The sequence below is a fragment of the Aspergillus oryzae genome, chromosome 5 (assembly GCF_000184455.2).
Source record: "Aspergillus oryzae RIB40 DNA, chromosome 5".
In the NCBI taxonomy this organism is placed as follows: Eukaryota; Fungi; Ascomycota; class Eurotiomycetes; order Eurotiales; family Aspergillaceae; genus Aspergillus; species Aspergillus oryzae.
In genome coordinates, this window is record NC_036439.1 from 2,895,435 (window position 1) to 2,908,391 (window position 12,957).

Here is a 12,957-nt window from a genome sequence, read left to right on the forward strand (position 1 = left end):
TGCCGAAATCTAGAACGCGAAGTCCCACAGAGCTATCTCACTAGTTTGACCAGGCTTCAAGGATCCTCTTTCACGGTGGGCTATATAAGCATGGTTGTAGCAACTGGGCACTTGGGAGATGATACAAAAGGTTTTGCTTTTCCGCAGCACGCCACCACGTCAGTGTGGAAGGAAGGATAAAGGGAAGTCCGGGGGGGGGAGAATGTTGTGCATTAACACAATCCTTATAGAAATTCAAAAAACAATGTGCTTACCCATACCCTCAAGGAAGCAACAACACAGAGACTTGAGTGTAAAGAGATATGAAAAAGCCCATCGGCAAGGCATGCAATACATTGAACGGAGTAAATCAGTGCCGCACCTTCGTTCCTGGCTATTGGTTAATGTGGAAGGCGGTCAAAACGGCTATCATCCACTTTACGCGTGAGGACGCGATTATCCTCCACCCGAGCTTTTGCGCGCTACACCTAATTCAGATTAATCTCACTTCTCCGATTACATAGTCCGCATTTTGTCCTGCCGGGTGCTGCTGAGTGTCTACATGACGGATAATTACTTTCAAATGAACTTGATACTTCTCCGAGGGACATTCATGTTGACGGCTTTCCATAGAAAACGTAAAATCCATAAAACCTGCCACCACACATACCTCATTCTTTCAAGGGTGCTCAAGGTAGTCCTTTGATCAGATCTTTTGTGAGAACAGTCAAGATTATAAGGAAGAAAGAGAAAAGAAAAGGGTAGCGATGGAATATAGCGTATTCACAAATACGGAAATAAGGCTTTTGTACAAGAAGAACACTGGCATTACGCCACAAAGTAGATGAAATAGGGAAGAGGTCAAAAGAATGATGAACGCAGCAGAGCTTCAGTAGAAAATATTCGCGCCGAACCACCCAAATATGTATACCGAACGCCTTCTATGGGGGAATAAATAGCGGGGCTCCAAGAAAAACAAGGAGATTACTCGTCATACAAAACCACACAAACAAAACGAAACAGATGCATCGACAAGGAACCGACAAAGGGTCGTGAGAAACATCGAGTGTATATAGTATAGTATGAGATGGATAAATATAGTTTATGAGGAATGCGATGGAGGATCGTAAGGGGCTTTGAGTGGACTATGAGGACTTTGAGGCTCTTGAGCACCACTTGTAAGTCCCGTCTCCACTCGCGTTAGCTCGTTGTTCGCTTCGAAATCATGTCGAACTCTATCAAAGGAATGTCGCGTCCGTTCGGCCGAGCCGCGAACATAGTCCACTGGCTGAGTATGATAATGTTGGGTCGTATCAAGGCTGGATGCATAATTTGTCCCATTACTGCCATTTTGACTGCGGTGGTTGTGCGTCTGATGGGTACGAGAGGTTGGTGCAACGGAAGGCGTGTATATCTGCTGATCGTCGGAAAAAGGATCCTGTTTCATACTGGGTTGCATTGGTTTTCCCAAATCCGAAGAAGCAGCCGATTCATCACTCAACAACTGACCTGAAGCCGCAGCACTAGCTGCCTTGGGCGGTACAAACGCCTCATACTGTTCCAAAAACTTAAATTTGCCCTGAGTGACCTGCTCCCGAATGATGTCCACATCTAGGGGGAAGAACACCTTCTGGAAGGCCTTGAAAGTAAACCGAGGAAGTAGGCATATCGTGACGGTAAGCAGTAGTACAACCCAGAAAGACAAAGTTCCATAGACCTGGGCTCCGGACTTATAGAACTGAGCCGAAGCATCAACTGAAGAGTAGATACCAGTCCAAAGGAAGATCAGGAGTGAACTGATAACATTGATTAATGTTGTCAACCAATCCCACCGATACGAATTCAGCATGATGTAAGTATTGCTGGCGATGACCGCGCTCGTGGCGACGAGAACACCCATACGAGTCCGGTCGGCGATATCCAGCCCATTGGCGGTTTGGAAGGTCGCCCGGCTGTACAAAAGATATGGCATGAAGAAACAAATGAGGGATTGGTAAAGGCCGTCGGCCATATACAACCTAGGGCACGTTAGTAAAGACTAGAAGAGATAGCCAGTTAGGCAGCATACCAGAATTTGAGTTGAGACCATTCTTTTCGCTCTATGCCTCTCATGTACAGCTGGGGAACAGCCAAAGAGACTTTGTCGTCGACATCCTGGTCGAAGATACCCATGAGGATCACGGGAAGTGATGTAAACGCCACGTTGACCAGGACAATATATGTATAGTCGAAGAGATAGGAGCCATCAAAGTCGTTGTAAATCGAATACCAGAAGAGTGCAATTGTCCATACCAAGTTCTAGGAAGTTGTTAGCTAGGCCCAGATAGGTAGGATAACAGGCAAACGATAGGAGGCATACCTTGTAGAAAAAGTTTGCAATGGTCTCCGCCATGCGGCGGTAAGACCATCTTCCATGGACAAGGATAAGCCGCTGGAGGAACCGGAATTGACCAATAGCATAATCAGAGGACATGGCTGCCTGTCGGCCTTCTTCACCGATAATACCAACACCGACATCGGCCTCCTGGATCATGGCAACATCGTTGGCACCATCACCAATTGAAAGAGCCATAATATCAAGGCCGTTCTTGACCATGCGCACGACTGCAGCTTTCTGTGCAGGACTGACTCGACAGCAAAGAACAGACTTGCATTGTTTACACAATAGCAAAAATTTCTGCTTTAGTTCATCATCAAGCATCAGCTTAAGAGTCTCGCCATCAATAACTACGGCATGTGTTGGTTCTGGTGGTGTATGATCTTGGCGGGCAGCGAGAAGCTCTTCATCAGATCCTGTCAGTCCAAACCTTTGCAACTGCTGGTCAAGTTCTTGCGCTGCACGGTGCGACTCATTGCCTGGAATGTTGAAGACGATCAATTCCATATCATTATCCAAAAGGTTGCACGAAAACCCAATGTTGATGGCAGTCTCCACCTTATCGCCTGTCAAAACCCACAGCTTGATACCAGCATCCGCCAACAGAGATATGGTATCTGGAACACCATCTTGGAGCCTATCCTCAATGGCAGTTCCTCCGATAAGCATGAGTTCTTGTTCGATGTTACTGGAGACTTCCTCAAGCTTTTCCTCACGGTCGGTGAGCGCAGCAGCGGCAATGTCGTGCTCCTTGCTCCATGCCTTGTATTCTTCCTCACTGAGCACGCGATCTGCGACACACAGAGTCCGCAAACCTTCACGTGCGAACATTTCAAGGTGTTCAGCTGTCTTCTTTCGGAGTTCCTGTTGTTTCCCTGGAGCCAAGCGCGAATAAATGATGCTATCTGCACCCTTGCAGAAGAGTCGTATGTGACCGTCAGGCATGCGGATGATCGCACTCATTCGCTTTCTTGACGAGTTGAATTCCAGAGTGTTGAGCACGGTGTATGTCCGCTCTTCCCCCATGACGTTCAGAACGAGGTCGTCACCTGATCTTCCAAGAAGGGTAAAACCACAGTCTCGAGCTGTGCCCACTAAAGCCGCCTCATCGGGCGACTGTGCTTTGAATTCGATCTGTGGAGGATCTCCAGGTGTATGTTCGGTGATTACAGTATGACATACCGCAAGGGCGAGCATAAAATGTTCCGTGGCCTTCCTCTGGGCATCACCTGACTGGCCGCCCAAGTCTGCGACGTAATTCGACGATACAAAAGTCAATCTCTCATCACGCAAATAGGGGTTATCATGGATTTTGCGTAACAACTCGAGCATCTTGGTCGTGTCCATAGCAATTCTCTCTCGTTCTCTAGCAGCAACAGCATCAGCATCGCCTCCCTCTCGCCGCACCATGCCGACCTGGGCTTCGGTGAACGCTTCGCCGTATGAGATCCCATTAACAGTGCATTTCTTGAAGTCCATAACGTTTTGAGTCAGCGTGCCCGTCTTGTCTGAGAAGATGTACTCAATTTGTCCAACATCGTCTGAGATGTTCCAAGACTTCGGCACACAGTAAATTTGCAGCTTCTCGTAGTACATGAAGACGTCGCTGTGAATGAAGACTGCCTGGATTGTGCGAACGATTTCGAGAGAGATGTAGAGTGAAATCGGAACCAAGTTTTGGAATAAGATGAGGGCAACCCAGAAGGTGATAATACCGGTGACCGCTGGAGTGCTCCCATAGGATTTCAAGTCAAAGTAATTGAGAGACCTGTTGGTCGAGGACCACGCGACACCGTTGACGATACCAGAAATGAGACACATGAAGAACAAGATGATGAAGTTGTATATAACGTTCCAATTGAGATCCTTAGCAAGGCGAGCCCTTTTACTGGGTGTCACACCTGAGTTCAGCATTATTTTTGTCTCGTCACCAGTGAAAAGGACAACGCCAAGAGCCCATTCAGTATTACGTAGGGAGCAACCACGGAGGAGTATATTGTTGATTGTGATGGGCTCGATCATTTCCTTTCGAGGTGCATCGGGGAAGTCGGGATCACGCTGGTCCCAGCGTACCGCACCGTTATAGGCGTACAAGTTGGGATGCGGTGCCTCGCTATCGATCACGAACTCCGCCCTCTCGCAATCTCTAGCGTGTCTGACCTGCCGACCACAGTTGAGGGCTTGGCGAACTTTGAGGTTAGTTTCGCCGTCCAAGCTCTTCGTCTCCACGTAACATGCACCGTCGGGATCGGATGTTGATAACACCACGACATCGGCTGGAACGGGATCTCCGTTGTATAGTCGAACATAATCTCCCACTTGGACACTCTTCCAGTAATCGCGCTTAAACCTGGCCTTTCCAATTATCGGCTTGGACATGTCCACAACACTCCCACCTTTTTTCGGGGAAGTAGCAGTATAAGCGGGCACCGCGACACTGTCTCGAGCTTTGTCCGGATGCAGATATTGACTCTGCTCGTCAACTGCGTGTGTCCAATCCGGACGCGCCTCGGGAGTCGGTGAAGGAACGGGTGTCATTTGAATAGCTTCGTCTGCCAAGCCGCCGTCGCCTCGTTGAGAATACACAGATGCCCGGGGGGTCACTGTGGTCATGAAAGACGCACGCCTATCAGCTTCCTCTGGATCATGCTGCTTTTTGTTCTTCTGAGCCAAGCCCTTGATCGCTCTGTATGTCCATATAGTCGCCCTGGTACACGCTTTCTTAAATCGACGCCACAGAGAGACATTGTCTTCGACCGAATTCACGTTGTTCCAGTCGATCAAGCGGTAGACCGGGGAATTGTTAACTTCGTTATCGACTACTGTACGTCGCCAATCCTCAATCGCATCTTTGATGGCTGTAACTACCACGATGACGATCAAGGGGACCGTGTTGAGGGCAGGAGTATCGACACCGAAAATTGAGAAGAACTAAAGGCGGCTGTTAGTCATAGAGATCTTCGACGGAAGACCAACGATACGTACACCAAGAATAATGATGAACAAGAAATAGATATTAGCAATATTATGGAATTGGAGCCAAATATTCTTCGGGACAAAACTCAAAGGTGTATATTTCGCAGTCCGGATTTTGTTTCTGGGGTAATAAGCCTTGGGATGACCATCCTCATCTCTTTCCGATTCAGGGATAGGGATGTTGAAGTATATTCTTCGGTTGCTGGCTTCCGCATCGCCTTCGGCATTCGGGTTCTCTGCGGTAGGAAGATTGCTAGATGTGGACTTGCGCTTCTCGTCCTTCATTTCCGAGCGCTTGTTAAAGCGATCCATGATAGAGACGCGTTTCCGCACACCTCCGGCGCCGTGAACTCGCTGCGTCGCCCATCGTTGCCGTTTGGTCGGGTGGGAAATATTGCTGTTCACTTCCTGGATTTCACTCCCAGGTAAGACATTCTCCGGCGGCGCTAGATGATTGGAAGCCATTTAGGCTACTTCTAACCCTCGAAAGGGCATGCAATGTGTGGCCGTTATGTACTAAAAAAGGTGGAGGGCGAGCATCCGCTCCAAGGAGCCGACAGACAATACCGCAGCCAGTTCGCAAATCCTTCCTTTGTTTCTGCGCGGAGAAGAGCGGAACGGTTAGACTGCGAGAAAATTTTTGTCAAGTATATCGCGATTGACAGCGTGGTAAAAGATCTCAGCTGTGAGGCGCTCAAGTGAAGTGGGTGGATTTAGTAGAGTTACCAGCAGTCTAAAGCAGTGTAATGGGAGCAAGTAAGATGGCGAACGAACGGGGGAGGGGAGAAAGTTGGGTTACCCGCCACGGGCCATGCATTTAACATAGAAGAAGTGATACACAGAATCCAAAAGTGCTAGAGAAATCTCTGGCGATGAGGATTGATCCTCCAGAGGGGAAAGTGTGTGAGGGAAAAGTAAAGAGGCTTAGGGACAGTGTTTCTGCCAATCCCTCTCTCTCCCTCTGGGAAGCCCCGGGAAACGAGGAGGGTATATTACCAATCCAATACGCTGCAGCTTCTGCGGGATCAGCGGCATGGACGTTGTTTCCAGTCCGGTATGGTAAAATTCGAACCAGAGAACGCGTAAGTTTTAAATTATTCAGTTGAAAATGATCATCACGGTGGTACCTTTAGTGATGCCAAATTTTCCATGAGTGTTTCATCTACATAAGCATTTGCATACAATATACATCTGGTGTACAATGCCAATATATTCTCTCCAATTCTTTTCGATCTTCTCTCTGATATCGACATGATATCTAGCTTAGCTATCGCAAAATTAGACTGACGTATAAGGGATCTAGATATTGCCGTCATCATTACGGTAATTTACCAGCAGAATGTACCAATACCTACCACGAGTTCGGCATGGGCATCAGTGATGCCAGCCTCGCCATGGACTGTAAGCAACGATACTTTGGTTCTCCTTCCAAACTGTTAACACCGGTGGCAAGCACCCTCCGATACGGGGTTCGGCTTTCGGAAGAGGCGAATTCCTTAAAGCAACATCTGGACTATCATATTCTTTGAGATCTACGGAAGACGGAGGACATTTAAGTGATTTATGACATATTGCCAATACCCGCATATTATTACTCTAGGTACCGAGTCCATCCCGCACGGTTAAATCGGACCTCCGATATGGACAAGTTGTCCATTAGGGAGAAATGCGGAAACGAGGAAACCAAATTAAAATAAAATAAAATAAAATAAAATAAAAAAGAAGAAAAGGAACAAGGGTAAGGGCTATAAGGCTGTGTTATACGAACTTTAATAGTAGATTTCAACCAGTGCATATCTGACATTGTCCTATTATAATTTTTATTGTACTCTGTAAAACAGTTACACATATACGGAGTATACCTTCCAAAAAAAAAAAAAAAAAAAAAAAAAAAAAAAAAAAAAAAAAAAAAAAAAAAAAAGAAAAAAGAGAGAGAGGTCGGAACATCTTGAAAGAAATCTATACGGAAGATTAGAAGATTAGAAGACTAGTCACCAATAATCAGCCCTCCGGTTATAGGTATAAGCTGACTATACTGAAGTGGCAGTGAGGTTTTCGTATGCGAGATTATACCCCATCCTGCAAAATGAGAAGGCATGCAAAATAGTGCAGCTTCCATGGAACAGAAAATGTCACCCACCCACTTTAGATATGGGGGGGCCTTTTTCGGAGAATGGGGCCTGAAACAGGCTAAAGGCCGTCTCGGACGGCACATGCTTTCTCCGTTACTATCCACAGGCCATGAGACATCATCTGTACTCGGGGCCATACCTTCTACTTGCCCTAACTGGTTGTAGTTCTGGCGTCAGGGAAAACTGTATATCCTACATGGACAGTGCATAAGCCCAGAATTATACTAACGGCTATCCATATCTCACTTGTGCCTCAAACATATAACCATCTAGTTGTATAAGGGGGATTACAATTCTATCTTTCTAGGTTTTCGCTTTTCCCCCTTTTCTATCTTTCTGCCTTCACCCCTCTCCTTTTTCCGTCTTGGCTTTTATAAGCTAACTGCTGAATCAAGTATGGTGTGGCTCCATCTTGCGTGTAGCTACGGTGGATTCTGGCTTGTTACGTGAGCCGATGAAATGATCGCCCGCCAACTGTTCTCGAAATCGTTCCGATAAACTCAGTTCGTGGTACGAAGTAAAAGGAAGCCTCTACGCGAGGGAATTTCCGTTAGAAACTAGGTCATTCTCACATGGTGTGGTATAAAACAGAAGATTTACTTAACTCCCGTATAGGGTATCTTTTCATTTGCTACCTAAATTTGGCAATACGCACCGCCTACCGGTTTTCTGCATGTAGCATCCCGTGACCCGTACTGTACTCTGTACGCTGCAAATCACAATTTGCAAAATTAGCCTACGTCAGTCCAGCATATGATATGCACATGTACATTAGTACATGGATACATACGGAGTACAGTCTCTGTTGCTTACTTTACATCCGTCTTCTGACCCTACACTGATCTTTTAGAAACCTGAAAGCAATGATAGTATTCTCATCTGATCCCTATTATAAGCAAAAATCAGCTGAGCATGCGTTGATCTACGTGAACATAATCAGTCTTCGAGTGCTTCCCTTGGATGGTGGATCCTGGATCTCAAGTCGTTGGGTGTATTGGATATGCGTCAGACAGTCAGATCGGCCGCGAACTGCTGTGGGGAATAAAGTGCAAAGTGTACAGTAAGCCAGATCTGCACTTTTCTCTACCCCTAAACTTTCCCCGATACAGACGACAGGTGGAAAATTTCAGGCTCGATAAGCAATCTACAGCTTAAAAGGGGGGGCAGTGCACGATTAGGCAAGACAAGTCGACTGCAAGTATCTGTACCCCGTAGGTGTTCCGAGCAGGTTCTCCATACCTTAGGCAGTAATGTAACCTGAAGCGCTACTCCTACTATTTTAGTAGTACTCCGTACAGCATATTCCCTACATTGTTGTCGCAACACAAACAGGTGAACCCTGCTGTAGATACCAGGAGGTATCCTGAGAAGGGTTTCTCAGGATCGAAATGTCCTTCCTGGCAAGGTGGGGACATGAAGTTACGTAGGGCGTCGGGATGAAGCTCCTAAAGGGACTAATTCTACCAGAAGCGGTAATTGGCTTCGAATACTGAGTGACTATTGCCCAAAAATCACGATTATCGAACTTTACACTGATCGGAATTAACATCCTTATGGAAATTCTTTATTTAATTCTTATTTATGCTTTTCCTACCGTTCTCGATGCCTGCTAGTTATGTATAATTCCTTCAATTAGATGCCAAGCCTATACCTTATTATCAAAGTTCTGCTCTGTCACAAATTGAACTCCTTTCCTGCTCAGTGGATCATAATGAGATATGGAGCGACTATACGGAGTAAACTAAAGAATTATAAGATGGCGTCTCATATATAGTTTCATTTTGCCCAAGGAGGTAAAAAAAAACCCCTTATGTGGTCTATATTTCTGCTGAGAGACTCTCAATCATACCTTTTAGATGAGCCTATTATGCTTGCTTCTCCCCTATAGCATACTTCAATATATATACACATAAAGTCTTCCCGGGCTTCAGATTACGTCGACAGAGAAAAGGAGACACTTAATGAGGTAACTGAGGACCTGGTGTTTAATCGTAATTGTAAGTATATGGGTTTCTATCCACGCAAAAATTCATCATTTGCTTTTATCGGTGCCCAATTCTAGGACGTAGGAATAGCATGATATTTATAAGTCATTGCCTTCAATTTTTTCTGTCTTAGTATAACTGTGGTATCAAGTTGGTTTAGAATCTCGGGGGAATTGAGGGTGGCGTTAGATGGCTATATATATTTCATTCGAGGAGCAGATCTAGCACAAAGCCCGGGGTATCGCTACTATATTGAGTCTAATTAAAAACACGATATGACTTTCCATACGATGAGCTAGCTATAAAATCTGTTAAGTGGGTCTAAATCCACCGTTATGTTCGATGCCTTGAGGATCGCGAATAAAATTCATATACTTGCTACTACGAATGCTGCATAAGGGTCTCCTCCATGTTGAACAAAGACAGACATGCATATCCACAAAATGAGGATAGAAAAAGGCACTGAGAATAGCCAAAGAATTAAAGTAAGAAATCTTAGCGCGAGAAGGTCAGTCGTTTTAGAAAGCTAGTTTGAAGGGGTGATGAATATTGCGTCTCACATAGAATGGCTCTGAACGACCGTATAACGAAACTAACCTGTATGACATAGCAGAAATTTCCGACTTTAGTTTGCCCTAGAGAGATATATAGTTGTGTAAGTAATGGGAAAGATCTAGAAGCAGTTATTAACTTCATTCAAAGCAAAAATAATCCATATTTGGACGTATGTAGTCTATAGCATAGGTATACTTTGGGAGGTACCTCATTTACCCGCAATAGGTGTCATTTTATTGGCTAGCGCCAAACCTAACCTCTCTCCACTCAAGGTTTAGCGCCAAGATGTCTAGCTATCGGGAGCCGTGCATGCGGGCCAATTTCCATATCAAACTTCCTTCAGAATATCCGGCATGTCTCAACGTTCCAGCATCAAGAATTATTTCAAACGGCCAGATTTTTCAGCTAGCAGAGACTCCCGGTACCAGGATCCAAGCGAAACTCCTGCCGAGAGTTCTCAGTCTTCTCCCCTCACTGAACCGCCGTCGTCCTTTGTAACAAATGGTGGATCTCCACAAACTCCAGACGGTCCAGCATTGCAATTGAAACAGTCATTGTTACTCTCTGTCACAGATTCTACAGAAAATTCACAGCACCAACCAAGCTCTCAAAACACTGAACCCGCAGCTTCTGATCCAACATTACCACCAAGCTTCAACTTAGCCCAGCGCGTTGTTAGAAACGGAAGAGAAGTTGTAATCAGCTCCGACGGTGAAGATACGGATACAAGCGAGGCTTTTGAAGATCCAACCTCTCTTTTTCTGAAATTTGCGAAACCAGATGATACCTCTACAAATGAGGAAACCAACAATGATTCTTCTAGCCACGGAAGGACTTTGCGTTCCCGGCCGTCAAGAGACGACGTGAAACCCAGAAGGTTTTCGCTGAGTCGCGTTTCCGCCCCGAACTACAAGCACTCCATTGATAGTCTTGTTACTCAGGCAGTCGATGATAATGAGACTGAGGCGAGCATTGCAAAGCTCAGGGCCACTTTAGAAGAGGAGAATGCCCGGAAGGCCGCGTCAAAGTCTGAGGCGGCTCCGGGCTTACAACAGTTACACGAAGGTATTCTGACGTCGGCTCTCGACAGTCAGAATGATGAAACGGGGTTGCGACGCTTACTTGATGCTGTTCGGAGAACGGAAGCATTTGACATGGAAAAATCATGGTTTTTCTTCGACCATGGCAGTGAATTAGCTCCTCCTCCGGCCTTTCCACGGAACTGTATACCAGCAAAGTCAAGTCTTTCTGTGCTAAGAGGTTCGTTCGAAAAGTAGTGTTTCGGGTTCCGTCTCTAACCCGTTCGCAGATCCCGAGTCAAGAGAGCGAGCATTCCATTCAGGCTCTGTTGATTTCGCATTGTCAAGGGGGCTCCTGCCTGACGAGTTAGTTGTGTGGATACTTAATTCTGGTTTGTTGACATGGAACCCTGAGTTTAGCTTTACGCTTACATCCTCTAGTACCTTCAGAGCCTCGAGATACTCTGAGGAACGCTTATTGCCGGGCATTTAAGGTTTGTCAAGCTATATGTTGAGTGAAAAAGGTCCTTCTACTGAAGCACTTTAAAGAACACTACTGCGGAACGTATACAGTCACTCGTGCGGCCGGACAGCATTGATGCCATTTTTCAAAGGATGGGAGCAAGTCCGAAGGCTTTGACATTCTCCGAAGTTATAGTTCCAGACGCAATCCCCAAAAGTGAGGCTAGCCCGTGTTTCTGCTCGTTTTACTCTTCCATATGACTAACAGAACGCAGATAGTTCGCTGCGAGCAGCTCCGCAGCACCAAGCTGCTTTGCTGGCTATCTTAAACCTGCTGCGTGGAGCAGCAGATCTGTGAGTATTGAGTTGCGCCATAATGAAACAGCCACTAACATTCTGATAGGTTCTCTGACGAGACTAGAGAACACATACTTAGTATTCTTTTCCGTCTTTCACTCGACATCTCATTGACTCGCGACCCTATGGTTTGCTCGGAATTGGAAAGAACTATAATTGCGGTGTTGGAGAGTATCCCCGAAGAAACGGCGGATAACTTGGTAGGACTACTTATTTTGTGCTACAATATACAGAGATATTCACTGACGAATCTAGGTATATCGGGTGTGCACATCTGCCTATGAAACCATCAAAGATGCTGTATTCCAGAGCCGTCTTCTGACACACATCTTGCCAACATCAAGCTGGATTGCAATGCTGCGATGCCGTCTTGCCGTCGCGTTCTTGACGAGCGATCCTTCTTCCCTAGCCGAAGAGCCGGACGTGATGGGTTATTTAAGAAGAATAATTGACGTTTTGAAAGACAAACGATTTGACGTGAAGAGATATAAGATGAAAGGCCAACCTGAATACGACTATGGGGAACTTATGGCTATAACTACTGTCCTCAATATTGCTATCGATTCCGGCTGGTCCGGCGTGGACTTTTCGAGCAAAGATGCGGAGCGGGAATTCAACTCTGAGGTTGATGTGCTCGCGGACCGGATCAAGAGAATATTCACCTCCATTGAGGATTCGGGTGCATCCCATCTCAAGCGGACCCTAGCGAAAGAAGCCCTTGAAGCCTTGCACTACCGCATCATATACTCTGTCAGGACCAAGCCACGTCCAAAGAGGTCAATATTCGGAGAGAATGGGGCTGATAGCCAGAACAAAAAAGTTTTTGACCCGTGGAAGATCAAGATTAAACAAGACCCTGAAACTCCCACCCAACAACCAGAAGCTTCGCCATGACGGCTAGTCCTTGACTAGCCTCATGGCCCTACATCTATTTTTCTTTGCGTGGGAAGTATATCCAGGCTGTACACTGACCTTTATCACAACGGATGCCAAAGTGATTCTAGTGCAAGAGGTTGATAAATGTTAGAGCTACTATAATTGAAATGGCCAGCCAGGAGCATGACCAGACAATCTAAAACTATTTAATGATGGAAGGGAATCATGACTGATATGAT

At 46.0% G+C, this 12,957-nt stretch overlaps 2 protein-coding genes across 2 annotated transcripts; one reads left to right on the forward strand and one right to left on the reverse strand.

Moving 5' to 3' along the window:
• Window positions 1-1,081: 1,081 nt before the first annotated feature.
• On the reverse strand, window positions 1,082-5,797 carry AO090120000088 (uncharacterized protein; the record flags this gene model as incomplete). Its single annotated transcript, XM_023237601.1, has 4 exons — window positions 1,082-1,997; window positions 2,048-2,277; window positions 2,339-5,287; window positions 5,342-5,797. 4 exons carry the CDS (start codon window positions 5,795-5,797, stop codon window positions 1,082-1,084), a joined length of 4,551 nt encoding a protein of 1,516 aa, XP_023092418.1.
• A 4,560-nt stretch (window positions 5,798-10,357) lies between these two features.
• On the forward strand, window positions 10,358-12,736 carry AO090120000090 (uncharacterized protein; the record flags this gene model as incomplete). The annotated part of the gene is made up of 7 exons (XM_023237602.1): window positions 10,358-11,264; window positions 11,314-11,415; window positions 11,465-11,517; window positions 11,597-11,702; window positions 11,761-11,839; window positions 11,889-12,042; window positions 12,098-12,736. 7 exons carry the CDS (start codon window positions 10,358-10,360, stop codon window positions 12,734-12,736), a joined length of 2,040 nt encoding a protein of 679 aa, XP_023092419.1.
• Between the last annotated feature and the right edge of the window lie 221 nt (window positions 12,737-12,957).